We start from the raw sequence: 16,293 nt of genomic DNA on the forward strand, positions 1-16,293 counted from the left end.
GACACGCACCAAATGACTTGCATCTCTTCTATTAAGTGGAGCAGTACTACACAGATGACACAATCCTGAAATACTTCTCTCACCTCAGTGCAGTAGTTTCATCACAGGACACAGCTCCTATGGGACCGCCCCGGAGCTCACGTGACCGGGCCGTGTCCCGTGACGCAGCGAGAGGCGGCCCGTCAACAACAGCGGTGTGTGCGCCGTGCATAGGTCTGTGCAGCGGAGGGACACAGCAGAGTGTTGTTTTGAATTTACACCGACCGACCGGAGGGGGGTAGGGCTCGTGGATAAGATGGCGGATGAAGGCGATGAAATTCGGCCAGCTTTCCCCTCGGCGTCCCGGAACGGCCCGGTGGTCGGCTCCACTGCGACTATGCTCGTCTCTGGTCCTCGGGTTGTGAGGATCGTCAAGTCCGAGTCCGGTTATGGGTTCAATGTGCGCGGCCAGGTCAGCGAAGGCGGACAGCTCCGCAGCATTAACGGGGAACTGTACGCTCCTCTGCAGCATGTCAGCGCCGTGCTGCCCGGAGGAGCCGCAGACCGAGCCGGGATCGCCAAAGGAGACCGGATCCTGGAAGTGTAAGTCTGCTCCTCCACAAACATGTTAGCCTGGACTTTAGCAGAGAGCTAGCTTCTCTCTGAACTACACTTGGTGAATTTCAAGCATGTATGATCCGCACTTGTCCGTTATATGTGCGATGTAACTGCTCATGTAACTGTAACTGATTAAGTCCCCAATGTGGTTTGGACTGTTTATGCAATTTAATAAAAAAGTATTTCTCCTGGAGGACCATTGCTACACCAGGCTAATGCTAATTAGGGAAAGGGAAAGCTATCCGCCTTACATAAGTTGGATAACAGGCTGTGCATGTTGATTAGCCCTGGCGCTAGCCTTTAGCTGCTGCTCAGGTAAACGACATCTCCCCCAGCCCAGTCTGCGCAGTGCCTGCCTCGGGATGGACAACATATCAACCAAATCCTCTTTTCCACCGCGTCCTTCGTGACAGATCATTGAGCTTTCACTGTTCGCTGCAGTGAATACAGAGCTGTCATGATCAGCATCCTCGTGTCGGATGTGTCCCACTTTCAGGCTGGCTGCCCCTACAGTGTTTGCATGATGTTTGCATGGGGCTGAATAAGTTGGATTTGGTTGTCCTGTCCTCTGCTTTAATGCATGTCCTTGAGTCTTCTTCCTGCGGCACACCGTGCACCTGTGTTTCGTTCTGCCTACATGCAGAGAGACTATTTGTAAATGTATCAGTTGCATATGTAAGCAGGCAGGTGCTGAATTGACAGAAAAGGGAGGTTTTCTGCTGTGGTCTTGCAGGTGTCCTTATACCTTATACCTTATACTGCATTGTAATAACACTGTACAGTTTTTCATTCCAGTGATATGAAAATAAAACATTTACTATTACGTCTATTCCACCTTTTCTATCGAGCTTCTATTGAGCTCCAGTCTAAACTTGATCTAATGCAGAAGAGAAACCTGGAAGAAGGAACATAGTTTTATTGCCACTTGCTGAAGCGTCAAAAAGTGTTTCACTTAACCTGCATTTTCTGCTCCACTGCTAATCTAGTACTATAGTCATATGACAGAATAGGTCGTAATCATGTGACAAGGCAACTCGCTCAACTATTTCTGCAAAGATCATTAACCAAGGATAAGGTTTTGGGGAATGTATAAAGTAAAGCCTATTGTTTATAGAAAATGTGGCGGTGTATTTGGCATTCAAGTACATACAGTGTAATAAAACCTTACTGTGGCTCAAATTACTTGTTAATAAAATAAATATGCTAAGAAAAGACGTATTATTAATTATTAGCAGATTAATTATTAATCTGCTAACCTGTTTTGAAATTATTTAACATTTTGCTGCACCTGTACCTCTTGTGAATCTTGTGTCTATAACATAATGCGATACTTGTCAGGAATATCTCAATTATCCCCCCCCCCACACACACACACAAAAATCAGGCATCCCTGCTGAGCACCACGAGTTGAATCCTGTTCCAACTCCTGTTCCAACTCCTGTGGTCCGTGTCCCACAGCTTGAGAACCGCTGCCCTTGAGTGTTTTAACTACAATAGAGACGGTGGCGTGTGCTCCCTTTCCCCGCTGCTGTCCCGCTGTTTCTCGCTGTGAGATTAGCTGTGACACCTGATGCTCCAGCCATCTGCCTCGGAGTGGAGACGGAGAGGCATCAAAGACATGGGCACATTAAAGACAGCTACAGTGGCTTGGGTTCCCTTTTATTGTGATGATTAGTAAACAAAGCCTAAAGCTCTTTCATCGAGGGGGTCCGGCTCTGTGTCTTCATTTCCTCTTCCACTAAATCCATACATGTCCTTGGTCGTTCTCTCAGCTTCCTGTCTGCCTGGTCTGGTCTCGACATCCCTCGTTTTTACCTGCTCCAGCTCTCTGTTTACTGTCACTTACTTTTCCAGCCTTTCCAGTTCAAGTCATTATTTTAACTTCACTTGAATTGAATGATTATTGCTTTTCGTTGCATTTTTATTGCTGCTTAGGTTTACAATTCAGGTTGGTTTTATAAGTTCTCTTAGTTTGCTTTGCACATTATTCCCATTTAAGTCCAGGAGAATCAACATTTAAGAAAAGACTAAAGACTGAACTGCTAATCTCATACAAGAAACAAACATAGGCATTTCAGGACATGTTTGTAAAGGGCAAGTCTACTTAACTGCAGTGTTTGCAGGTTTTATGCAAAAATGACTGTCTGTACATAAAGTGCTGATGCTTAAAACTTAATGATCAGTGCTTAAATCAACCGATCTTTGTGAGGAGATACAGTTATTAAATATAGTAAAATAGGACCTAACCCCTTATTGTTTAAAGTGGGTCCAGAGAGGTACACCACATGAGAAGAACTCCTGTAATAAAACACCATGGAGACAGGGTTTAATTGTTTATAAAGGATTTTGTTGTGATTTGCCCATTGCAGCCATTCAAATTGTGATTCATATACTACCCTATCCCTCCTCTAGAGCAGTGGTTCTCAACTAGCGAGTCACCGAGCCAATTTTCAGAACATATTTTTCAGAATTAAGTAAAAACATGAAAAAACACCTTTTAGAGTATGTCAAAATGACTGCTATTGAGTTTAAGGCTTACAGTCGTGCTCAACGGTTTACATACCCTGGCAGAATTTCATCGTTGGCCTTGTTGACAACAAAAAAAGTGCACCATGCCTACTGTGAAATATGGAGGTGTTTCGCGGATGCTTCTGGCTCCAGCTGAATAAAGTGAAGGTCCTGTTGGTGCCATCTCAGTCTCCTGACCTCAATATCACTGAACCACTGTGGGGAGAGCTCACATTTGCAGTTCATGCAAGACACAACAGGAACTTATAGGAAATGGAGGCTTTTTGCCAAGTCGAATGGGCCATTTTACCATCAGAAGAAATAAAGTACCTCATCCACAACTACCACAAAAGACTTCAAATTGTCATTTGATGCTAAAGGGGGCAATACACAGTTATAAAAACTGGAGTATGTTAACTTTTGATCAGGGTCAATTTCTTTTTTCATTTTGATTTAGAAATAGCAAATTCAGTTGTTTCAACATAAATGCTTCACACAACCACTAACTATGAGTGAAAAAAATGTTTTGTGTTATCTTTCATATTCTTTGAAAAATAGTCATAATAGCAAAAAGTCTTCCAGGGTATGTAAACCTTTGAGCACCACTGTATCTATTCATTATTCAATAATTATATGTAGGGAATCACAGATTTTGAATTGTACAAGACACTCTTGAAAAAGAGATTTTTAATCTCAATGAGTTTTATCCTGGATAAATAAAGGACAAATAAAAAAAAAACATTGAATTAAATTTTTGTTTCTTGTCATCCTGGGATAATGGTGGGTTCCAAAGCCATACTCCTCTAGGTACATCCCTGATAATAACTCTTTCTTTTCTGGCCATATTTTAAGCTAATTTTGAAAGTGATCCACCTCCATTGGTCATACAGTAAGGTGTTAAATCAAGCTTGACTTCCTTACTGGGTTTAGAACTGATTTACTCCTTATGTTTTTGTTATGTCCTGGTTTACTTCTTTTATGGGACCAGGGATCTTTTTTTTCCCCTAAATCTTTTTTAAACAAAATCTTTAAAGTAAGTCTGTGTTGCTAAGCATATGCCGCCAGAATTGCCTATAAATCATTTGAGTGACCTAATCTCCCTTAATTTCCTCTCTTCCCACAGAAACGGCGTGAGTGTGGAGGGGGCCACACATAAGCAGGTGGTGGACCTGATCCGGGCGGGGGAGAAGGAGCTGGTTTTGGTGGTGCTGTCCGTTCCCCCGCAGGAGGCCGATGGGCTGGAGGGAGGAGAGGACATCCAGCCCAACTATGACTATGGCGACAAACAGGCGGTGCCCATCTCCATCCCCACGTACAAGCACGTAGAGCAGCACTCCGAGAGGTTTGTGGTGAGTGCGCTTTGGATCTCCGCTGCTTAGGCCATGCAGCTTTAATCATCTGGATGTGCATCTTGATTGTCTAATATTAAAGATCCAGCTTTTTTCATTTTATACCAGTACTTCAGGATTGAGGAGATGTTCCTTAAAAGTAATGGATAATGTGTAGTAAGGAAGTGAGTGAGAAACACTCCACAAAGATGACAAGACCACATAACATGCAATGTAAATATGAAGTAAACTGATCCATGTCTATACAACTTTGAAAGGGTGTATACAGGAGGAGGTTTTTCAGTTCAGTATTGAATTCGGCCATTTTTTTCTAGATCAGCATCGCTATCAAAATATGTTATTTCTCAATCTGTGTTTACTACTCCGGGGTTACATTCATAAATTGCTGTAATTAACCCCCACATAAGATTAAAACTGAACGACACGATCTTTTTCTATTCAAAAATGCATAATAGTTTGACTGTGAAAACTGAATGAAAAAGTGAAAACCTTGTTGTTGCTTTGGGTTGACATTTTACAATGTAAACAAGTAATACATGGAGTTTATGATGTGTTGCTGACACCAGTGACCAATTGGACCAAAGTTTGAGATATTTGATCGGCGCCCGCCGCTCACAGCGCCCAGTGTAATTTCCTGCCGTGATGTAATTGTTTTCTGCCTGCAGGTGTACAACGTGTACATGTCGGGCAGACAGCTGTGCTCGAAACGTTACCGCGAGTTTGCCATTCTGCACCAGAACCTCAAGAGAGAGTTCTCCAACTTCAACTTCCCAAAACTTCCAGGAAAATGGCCGTTTTCTCTGTCTGAACAGCAGCTGGACGCGCGACGCAGGGGCCTGGAGGAGTATTTGGAGAGGGGTAAGACGAGACGGGATTTTGTTTTTGTTATTTGAAAAGGACACTCGAATGTCAGTACAAGGGTGGTCAAAGTAGCACATTATCAAACTCATTGGAATTCTTCATTATGTGTTTAAGAGCATAGAGATTTGCTATTGTGAGGAGAGTTCCCTTTTAATAGCAAAATAATCTGATCATTGAACTGTCTTTATCAGTAACAGCGTATTATAAACTAAACCAGAGCTTAACCCTTGACAGTTTTTTTCTTTCTTTTTTTACAAAATTTCCAGCAACTGAATCACAGAGCTTAGCAGCTTTAAAGGGGTGTGTATACATGAGGAGGTTTATCAGTACAGTATTGGATATTTGGAATCAATTTTTTTTTGTGCAATTGTTGTACTGTATGTCTGTTGTGCCCTGAGCCACCATCTGGTCTTTCATGAATATTATGGATTACTATTAATATGAGCCATTTGTGAAATTGTAATTTGGAGGCATAAAGGCCTATCTCGTCAGCAGGGTTTTCAGGCAGAGCTATTTTTATGCAAAATATGTTAATTATAGCCCAATTATATTTATAAACATGTGGATTCTGAATGACAAATGGTCCTATCCATGGTCATCGGAGCTGTCCTTTGTGTGTGAGAGACAGAGAAGAGGGGGGGGGGCTCAAAAAATGACAATTACATTGGTCTGCAGGCTTTAGGCAGATTTGGCCACTGATGCCAACCCTGTAACCCTGTATTCCAGTAGAAACCAGTGTTTAAATACACAGTACAGGACTTCTTAGAACAAAGTATAATAGATCTGTAGCTGATTCTGTGTGTTTAAATGACACTAGAAGAGGCCCATTCAGCGGTTATTCTTGGCTTCTGAAGGCACGACATCTCTGTTGTGCAGACTCTAGTTAATAACTGACATTTACCTGTCCTTTTCTAAATGAGTTTATGCTGACCTTCATTTCTCTCACTCCTCGCTCTCTTTGTCCCTGTGACCAGTGTGCTCTGTTCGAGTAATTGGAGAGAGTGACATCATGCAAGAGTTCCTGTCTGAGTCCGACGAGGTATGTCGTCCTTTGGCCACAGAAATGTCAATAAATACACTAGTTGATTGGTTCTCAAACTGTGGTGCTTGGGCTTTTATAGATTATTTAATTCATGCTTTTGTAATGATTGTTTTTCTGGTTTAGTCATGTGATTTTAACTTCATTCACAGTTTAATTGGAGTACACCCGGTTTAGTCCCAATTTGATCTCGTTAGGCCTGATATGTTTTATAATATTTTATCAGGAGTAAAGTTACTTAGCCTCTTAACCCCTGCCTTAACTGAGCACATTTCCTGCTCAGCTTTACCCAAATCTAAAAGCTTCTTGACCTGAGAGTTTACAGCTTGTAGGCCAGTACCATACCTTATTTGAAAGCTAAGGCCTAAGCTCTTTCCTTGTTTTTGAGGTCAGGTTTGCGTATTTATGTCACATTCTTGTTTGATCTTTGTCATGTTCCTGTTGCGTTTTGGTCACATGTTTGTGGCTTCATCACAGTCACATTACACTAAAAAACTTAAATACCAAAAAAGTGAATAGAAGGTGACAAAAAACGCGTCATGGGACTTTATAATCAACAGGTTTACAGCCATTTCTTGGCACAAACAGTTCCTAGTTTGGGAGTTTGGACGAGACAATGGAAGACTTTGTGCGTTAAATGAGACTTGATGAAAGCATTTGTTTTTGTTTGAGCTGAGGTTAGAATAAATTGTCCATCTAATTTCATGAATCAGCAAGATGTATTTAATTTATTATGACAAAATAAAATAAAATTGAGATCGATCCATATGAGGAAAATAATCTGGATTATTTTTTTTTCCAAAATCGCCCAGCCCTAGAAGAAGCTGAGATAAGTTTTGTTGGCCTTAGCTTTCAAACGAGGCATTACCCTGGCCTATAAGCTGTAAAGTCTCGGGTCAAGATGCTTTAAGATTTGGGTAATGCTGAACTTGTTACGGTGGAGGTTAAGAGGTGTTTGCTTTGTGTGGTTGCATTCTTTGGTGATCAGAAGGTATCATTATTTGGTTGTTAATGATAAATATGAATAAAATTACTCTTAGCATTTTAAATTCCAAATTATACTTACAGTTTTCTAACATGTAGAAATGTGCCATCCTTGGTAATGATGGCTGTTTATTTAGATTGAAATGAGATCAGGATCTGGTGTTTTGAGACGCGACATAAGCAGGTTTAACATTACAGGTGTCCATAAAATATTCATTCTTTTACATAGTCTGTCGTATAACTAATTCATGTCATGATATGGTTTGAATCCTGTCATCTGTGCAGAACTTCAATGGCGTGACAGACGTGGAGTTGCGGATAGCGCTTCCCGACAAAACGACCATTTCGGTGCGAGTGCGTAAGAACAGCACCACAGACCAGGTGTACCAGGTGAGCTCATGTTTTAACAAGCGTTTTGAGTTTGCATCTTTTTTATCATTTACAGCTCTATAACCTGAACAATAACTCACCCTGTTTTGTATTCCCCGCAGGCATTAGTGTTGAAGGTCGGCATGGACAGTATTATGGCCAGTTACTTTGCCCTTTTCGAAGTCATCAACCACTCGTTTGGTAAGAGCTGTTTGTTTGGGAAATATTAGTAGCCCCGGGATAGTGACTACTTCTAACGCTGTTTAGTTAAATTTAATGAGACTCTGTTTGTAGTTTTGTGTAATTGGCCTTTGGGTACACGAAACAACAATGACGGGGGGATAATTAGGTATAAAATTAAAACGAACATAATTCATACCAGGCTCTGCACAACAGGTTAAACACACAAAGTGATGATGAAATATTTCTGACTCATCCTTAGGGAATTTGAGAGAGCTCTGAGTAAAATAAAGCTGAGATTAGCCTATCCAAGAGAAAGTAAAAGCTTCTCTATTGATTGAAGATATGAATTATAATTATAAATCTCATTAAATCAGATTCAAACTGGCATTGAATCCAACTGTATATCCACCACAGTTTCCTTATCTCTGCCCGAGGCGCTTCAGAATGGAAAAAAATAAACATTTACTTTGACTCAGGTTTGAAAAGTATAATCTAGGAGAGCTGTAGGTCACACTCCATGTTTGTTGTTGCAAGATTAGCCTTCAGTCTTTTCCCAGCATTGAAATGAGCTTGTGGTTTTGTGTGTCGTTCCAGTTCGAAAGCTGGCCCCTAACGAGTTCCCCCATAAGCTGTATGTTCAGAACTACACGTCGGCCGTCCCGGGGACCTGCCTGGCGCTCCGTAAATGGTTGTTTAGTTTCCAGGAGGAGGAGCTGCTGCGGGACAACCCTCTGGCACTGCATTACTGCTTTCACCAGGTAATAACAGTCTGTGCTGCTGACTGTGACAAAGAGGCAAACATTTGAATCCCACGTGTCTTATTATGTAAAGTACCTTCAGTTTACTAATATGTAATTTTCCTCCTAACTAAATATAATAAGCCAGGTCATAATTATCCGACAGATTCTGTTAGTACCAAATCGAAAGGTTTATTACCAGATTTGCAGACGACGGCTGTTTAGCTCACTCTGTTCATCATTGTGCTTCCACTCGGATGACTGGGGTGTTTATTTTTACATGGCTGCAAAATTTAGCAAAACAAATCACATACTGAATGGTTGCAAATGCCAAATCACAGCTTACAATTACTAAGGCAGCACAATATAATTCATTCTGCCTTATTGGTGTGCTAACCTCCATTAACATGTTGCATTGGTTAAGCAGTTCATGTTTTAGTCTCAAATCCTAATGCTCCTGTTCGTGCTTAAAATGTGCGCTGTGAAAATTGCAAGCTGAAGGGTTGTACTGTGCAAGCATTGGCATGTTGTCGAGTCCCACTTTTCAGAAGAGTGATTTCAACATGTACAAATAGTCTTGCCCTTATGCTATTTCATATTTTGCAACCTGTGTTGAGTGTTTTTTCAGCTCATTTTTACAAGACCAGTTCTTTGAGCTTCTTATGATCGGATTTACTGTAATTAAATACTATTCTGGCATCAGATGACCACGATATTGTTGAACTGTTTGCATAAATGTCTGCCATGTGCCTTGAGCAGCTTCAGCCTGAAGCCACATGCTGACAAATAGAAGTCACTTACCTGAAGCATTTGAGGCATTTGAGCACACACAGTCTTCTATTTAAACTGCACATTGTATCACTGCACAGACTCGTGACTAGCAAGAAAACAAACCAATTCAGACGACACTTGTATTGTGGTCACGTTAACGCTGTATCAACTAGTCGCTCAATGTTTGAGAAATTAATCTGGCAATATGAGAAGAAATTGTGATATTTGATGACACTGGGACTTGACTTAATTAACGGTGTTTTGCTCTGTTCCGGTCACCCCTGCCCCGTCGCCATCCCCTCCGTGTGTGTCTGCAGGCATTGGATGATGTGAAGAAGGGATTCATAAAAACGGAGGACAAATCCTACCAGCTGCAGAAACTGGCAGAGCAGCGCAAGATGGCCACGGTCAGTGCCACAAGCACCTCTTTGTTCCGTCCCGGGAGCGTGGCGTTGAATTTACTTTATGCCCGCCGCCGCTAACCCGAGCCATCTCCAAAAATCAACAGGAGAGAGAGGCAGCTTTTTTTTATAATAACGCTTTTGTTTTAAGAAGTGTGAAAAGCTCCTTGGAAATCAGTAGGAGCTGGTATTAAAGCAGGCCAGTTATTCAGAGGGTTTATCGTTTATTGCTTTGTAAACAGCACTTAGGAGGGACTACACCCTGGAAGAATTCAAGATGTTTGTTGTGGCTTCGAAAGTTATTCTTTACAGTAATAGTCAAGCAGTTGGGGTTGTTTAAATATTTAATACCGTTACTTAATTTTAAGCCTAATTGTTGCTATTTATCTTCTAAATATTAGCTGTGTATGGAGTCATTTATGTAGTGGTTTGTTTATGAGCTTTTCGTTTTAGCCATATTGCTGCATGAATTCCATACACAGCCATTTTCTTATCTCCATTACCATTAATTACTTGATTAACCTTTTGTTTTAATTTAGAGATGATTCTATTTATGTTTGCTGTCTTCTTTGGGATTATGAGGTCATTAGAGGTCATTTTAGACGAGCTTCAGCACTTGATTAATCCCACGTATTAACCTGGTACAGTCCTAATACAGACGGGGTTTAGATCTGGCGGTACTACATGAGCCGAATTTGTATTACTTGTGCGTTTGAGAAACACCACTATATGACATATTGTTGAAAATATTGTTGGAAGTTTTGCTCTATATTACTTTTTTTTGCTTTACAATAAACTTTTCCGTGTCTGACTAATGGCTCGCTCCCTCTTCGTAGTATTTGAGTCTGCTGCGGTCGTGTGAGGGCTACAATGAGGTGGCGTTCCCGCACTGTTCATGTGACTCTCGGAGGAAAGGTCACGTGATCACCGCCATCAGCATCAACCACTTCAAACTGCACGCATGCACCGAGGACGGCACGCTGGAGGTCAGTCTTCACCAGTTTGTTTTTGTGCAGGGGATATCATCACAAGAGCCGCCATTAGGCCCGTCGCGATAACAAAATCTAAAGTTCGATATATTGAAGCAGGAAACTATCACGATAAATGACACATACGCTCTTCAGCTCAAAAAATGTTAAGCTCTGTTAGCAGTCGCTCCGGAGTATAAGTGGCACCAGCCAAAACATGCATTAAACATATATAAGTCGCTCTGGAGTGTAAGTCGCACCAGCCTCCCTGGTGCACCATTGACAAGCCTCTCCCGGCAGCACGTTGTTCAAGCACACATTTGCTTTTATCCCCGTGATTAGCTTCTTTTGCTTTCTTCATTGCAGTAAGGGTGACCTCCGATTTTCACCAGTCCCTCATAAGTTTCTCGCTCCCTCCAAACTTTCTTTCTTCTGCTCGAAAATAACAAAATGTGTGAAAAATGTGAGATGATATATTTTGATATATACTGTAAATCGCACCCCCAGCCAAACTATGACAAAAGTGCGATTTATAATCTGGACAATACCAGTATTTAATGTTTAGATATCCCACAATGAACCTGAAATGTATATAATATGGTACACATAAAAAAAAATCAAGTATTACATTGGAAAAAGTGATCTACTGACGCTAAATATTGAGCCCAAAAATGTATTGTTTATCTGTCATTTATTGAACGATAAGTCGATACAGCCCTAGTCGTACTACACTTATATCAAAAGTTTCCCCTTTATGAACTGTGGCAGTTTTATTAAATTGAAGCTCTTGGGTCTACAGAAGTTGTAGGATTCAACATAAACTGGAGCAGGTTTCAAGCTGGGACTGTTGAGCTCCATAATTGCACTAAATACTCACCAGGGAATTTAACTAATGCTCTATTATTGTGTCAAATTAAACTAGTTTTTCTCTCTGGTTGCGTATAGAACCAAGTGATCGCCTTTGAGTGGAGCGAGATGCAGCGCTGGGACACTGACGAGGAGGGCATGGCGTTTTGTTTTGAGTATGCGAGAGGAGAGAAGAAACCTCGATGGGTCAAAATATTCACTCCATATGTAAGTGTATGAGCAATAGTGCTGTAGCTTCTCTGATCTCTGTCAAGGAGGTTGTGCTGAGATAATAGGTCAGTAAGTAAAATGAAGTGGTGTTTTGATATGGATTAGGAGCTCTTTCTGGATATAACCTTTTCAAAATGCAAAAAAAATGTTTTTTTTAGTTTAAGGTATGAGAACATTCGGACAGGGACACGATCTTTACAGTATCTTGTTACAGTGGGGTAATTGTGTTGTGTTGCCAAACTAACAGCGTCTTTCTCCCTCCTGTCCCAGTTCAACTACATGCACGAATGCTTCGAGCGGGTCTTTTGTGAGCTGAAGTGGAGGAAGCAGGTAACGGGCCACTCCTTTCCTCCTTTGTACTTGGAAGTGTCTGACACCGAGCCAAGTTTAATAATAACCCGTTTCTAGCTCTGCTCCCAAAGATACGAGTGTCAGACTGGGAGCGTTTGTTTAACCTCTGTTTCACTTCAGGTCGAGGAGGAGGCGTCCGACAAAGACAACAAGAACTGCAGCAACAATGGTGAGCACAGCAGTACAGTTACACGCAGAGTACTGCACACTGTAGAGCACTGAAACGGGGCGGTCTAGTAATCATAAGTGGAGATTTGTTCCCCTATGCTTTACTCTTGTAGAGCACTGCACTGTATTAAAGGCCCTATACCTGTTTATACACATTTCACAACTTGCAGGGTCACTTTTCACAAAATTGGTAGAATACTAGCTTGCAAGTCCATGAAATTGATACAAATGGTTTATAATAAGATGCACAGTTTTTCCCGTCTGTATTCACAATATACTAAAGGTGGACAAAACGAATTTTATTCTGCTTCTAGAAACAAAAATCAGGTATAGTGCCTTTAACCTTTTAACCTCCACCATAACCAAGCGCATTTTCTCCAGCTCAACAGATCTTTTTCCTCGCATTGTTGTCGTCACTTTTTTCAACTTTTTTTTTCTCCATTGCTTTTCTGTCACTCTTTTGTTGCTCTTTGGTGGCTTTTTTTTACAGTTTCGTCACGCATTTTTGTCACGTTTTCATCACTTTTCTGTCACTCTTTTGTGGCTTTTTTTTAGTTGCATTTTCAACACTTTTTTGTGGCTTTTTCATCCTTGTTTTCGTCGCTATTTTGACACTTTTTTTCAACAAGCTTTTAGATTTAGATAAAGCCAAACTGGAAAAAATGTGCTCGGTTTGTCCCTATATATCACTATATTCAGGATTTTTCCATTTTGACAGCTCCAATTATTTCACTTTCTATTGAAGACAATGTGACATGACCCAAAAATGTTTGCATTTTGGTGAATTGCATTGGTTTACACTCTTTTATGTGGATTTGGTAATAGCAGTTTAATATTTTGGACATCTCCATGGTGACCGTGTTGCCATTGGTAACCGATGTCTGTGTTGTGTCTCTCTCCTCAATTGGCATTCACTCAGTCACATGAGATTCAATAAAACCCGTCAGTGATGGATGATTTCTGTGTGTGTGCGTTCCCAGAGTACCTTCCCCCGTTGGAGACGCAGCAGAAGGCATGGCGCCACCTAGGGGGCGAGATCGCGACATCCTAAAGCTCGGCATCCGCCCTCATCGTCATCTTTCTTCTTCAACTAGAAACTGGTCCACTAGCATCAACACCTCTATCCACAGACACGGCATGGAGACCGCGCTGACCCATGCCCGAGCAAAACAAACAAAAGTGACCGATTTGGGGAGCAACAACAACAAAAAATAACACAAAAAAAAACTCCAAAATTCCAGGGATACACAAACGCAGCATGGACGAGCCGCGCAGGAGCCAACCCTCATATCATCCACTTGATCTCCATAAGTGTGTGTTGTTTTCCCGATGGCATTTGGCCCCGCGGCCAGGCTCTGGGCCGTGGCAGTCGCGGGACGGCCCCTGTAGCTCAAAAAGGAGGTCTTCAAAGGCGCACCATGTAGCCAGTAGGAGGCCGGTTTGGGAAAGGATTGAGACGGCCGGTTTGACAAAGCCCTTCTGCTCTGGACTGGGAAGATGAAGGTCTTTCCTTTGACTGATCCTTTGACGATACCGATGCTGCACTGACATCAAATGTTTTCTACGCAGCATCAGGAGAAAATGCATAATTATAGTCGAGCACAGCGTGTTGTAGTCATAGCAGAAAATGAGACTAAACATCCACACTGCTATCACTAATATTATTTCCACTGTATGTTGTTTTGCTTCAGTGTGACAGTTTTGGCAGTCGGCCATTTTGTCAGTATAGACCCCTTTTTAAGTGTTTTTTTTTCCTGCGTTGGCTAATTGCCCGCAGCAGAGACTTCCCCTCCGGCTTGTTGGCAACAGACCGTACTGTTTTTATAGCGTCTAAGATTATTTACATAGGGAGTTTTTGACTGACAGATTGGACTAAGCTGTGGTTTTCAAAGCGGGCAGCAGAGGGCAGCAGAGCGTAAGGCAGTGGTTGAGAAAATCCTTGTTAAAAGAGGATCCCTGGGGCGCTGTAAGTCAGCCTGCGAGTATCACTCCTGTGTGGTAACTACACCAGGCGGATGTGAATGTGCGTCCGAGCGAGGAGATGGTGCCTCTAGCGTACAGAGCAAAGCAGGCCGCTGTCTGACTTCTATATTCAGTATTATGTATCTATGTATGTCTATAGTCAGTTTTAACACTGTATTCTTTACTTTACTTTGAGGAGCATTTCATGTTTATTGCGTAAAGATCATGCTAGGATGTTTATGCCTATGGTGTGTAGAGCGCACTGTTATGTGGAGACATGTAATCGCTGATTGGAATATAAATGCATACTCACTGATGCAATAGATTTGCCTATGCCGCTAAGGGCTAATCATCACCGACTACTTCTGCTTCTTCCTGGCAACAACCAAAAAAAAAAACTGCGGAGAAAGAAATGACACGCAAGATTCAACTTTGTGAAAACGTCCTCTCGGGTTTTGCTTCAATAATAAGATTCTTTTGTTTATGCATGATTTGCTTGCCGAGCTGTTTGTGCGTTTGCGTGTGTGCGCGGGGCTGTTGTGCGTGTCCTCTGTGCGTTTTACCGTTGACATTGCTGATAAGCTCGTGGGCTCTGATTGGACTCGTGCTCTGGGCTGTCGGCGTGCGAGCCTGCAAATGAAGATGGGATTTTTTTGGTATCAAGGCGTGAAGACGACAGCCAGATTGAGACAAATGAGAGACGCCTCCTATTGTCCGTGTCAGTCAAACTCGCACGCTTTTTTTTATTTTTTTTATAGCTGAGCGGCGACGTCGTGTGTGCAGTGACAGGTGTTTGTTGGCTCGGCTGCAGTTGGAAAACGCTCAGTGTTTGAGAGGATGCTGTGTTTTTATATTTACCTTTCTACTAGGGCTGTACAATATGTGAAACACTGGGCGATGTATACAGTAATTGAAAAGGGCAAAAACAATGCTTTTGCTATATTTGACTAAAAATATTTCAACACAGAATGTTGTATGACATTTAAACTATAATCTGAGATGCATTGTTTGTTGTGTCAAAACAATGCTTGCAAAAAACACAAAACCAGGACCAAAATAAGGCAAATTGTCTCAAAATTAGGTTTAAAAATGACTCAACTTTCCCACCTTTTTAAGTTGATTCGTTTTTCCTTCAAGTCGAGTTCGCAAAAATGCCTTGATTTCAGTCAGATGGAAAAACCTTAGTGATTTTGCGATATATTTTGGCTTCTTGCATCCCCTTATATTGCGTTCAGTCATTGGCCGATATATCGTGCAGCCCTTTTTGTAAGTGTATTCCAAAACAAAGTTCCCATGCTCATCTCACCTCGCATACCCGGCTGTTTTCAGTCATTTTGCTGGCTCTACAGAGAAGCACTTAGCGGCTGCTCGAATATGTCAAACATGGCGGGCACACTGCAGGAATTAGAGCTGAAAAATGCCTGTCTGGAAGCTGTGTGGTCACTGTGACAGCCGGAGTAATGGCTGCTTTCGTAAGAGATGACATCTCAATTGGACTCGCTCAACCGAGGCGCATTTATTCCATTGTTAAAGAACATTTACGGTGCAGGTGCAGTCAAATGTCTCTCCATCTGTAACTATTGTTTACCGTCTCGCAGGTCTCATGGTGGTTGTTGCCGTGGTAGCAGCAGCAAACTCGTATCTCCTTTTTTTTTTTTTCTTGTTCGTATTGGAGAATGCGATGTCAAAAATCTCAGATGGAGGGCACTGGCAGGAGGCTGTGCTGAGGTGAGGAACTATTTTTGAAAGAGACGTCTCAAGCTGGTTTTGCTTTTGTGTTCGGTGCACACAGACTTTTGTGAGGAAAAAGGCAGGCGCGAGGGTTGTTTTTGAGGTTTGGGAGACTAGTTTTTTTTTTTTTTCATTTTGGGGTTTGATTTGTCAAATGTGCTCCCGATTTAGACACAAAAAGTGATTTATTTCTTGACCACTTCTAAAGTTTGGTGAAAAATACCATACATTTGACTC

General features: G+C 41.7%; 1 protein-coding gene across 1 annotated transcript; it reads left to right on the top strand.

Moving 5' to 3' along the window:
* Positions 1-295: 295 nt before the first annotated feature.
* snx27a (sorting nexin 27a) lies at positions 296-15,533 on the top strand (the record flags this gene model as incomplete). Its single annotated transcript, XM_079571123.1, has 13 exons — positions 296-582; positions 4,229-4,454; positions 5,120-5,312; positions 6,290-6,354; positions 7,624-7,728; positions 7,830-7,908; positions 8,485-8,648; positions 9,716-9,805; positions 10,636-10,785; positions 11,713-11,841; positions 12,115-12,174; positions 12,316-12,364; positions 13,344-15,533. The coding sequence occupies 13 exons, from the start codon at positions 296-298 to the stop codon at positions 13,412-13,414; spliced, it is 1,668 nt and encodes a 555-aa protein (XP_079427249.1). The 3' UTR covers positions 13,415-15,533.
* Positions 15,534-16,293: the final 760 nt, after the last annotated feature.

The sequence above is a fragment of the Gobius niger genome, assembly GCF_951799975.1.
Source record: "Gobius niger genome assembly, chromosome: 14".
Lineage (NCBI taxonomy): Eukaryota > Metazoa > Chordata > Actinopteri > Gobiiformes > Gobiidae > Gobius > Gobius niger.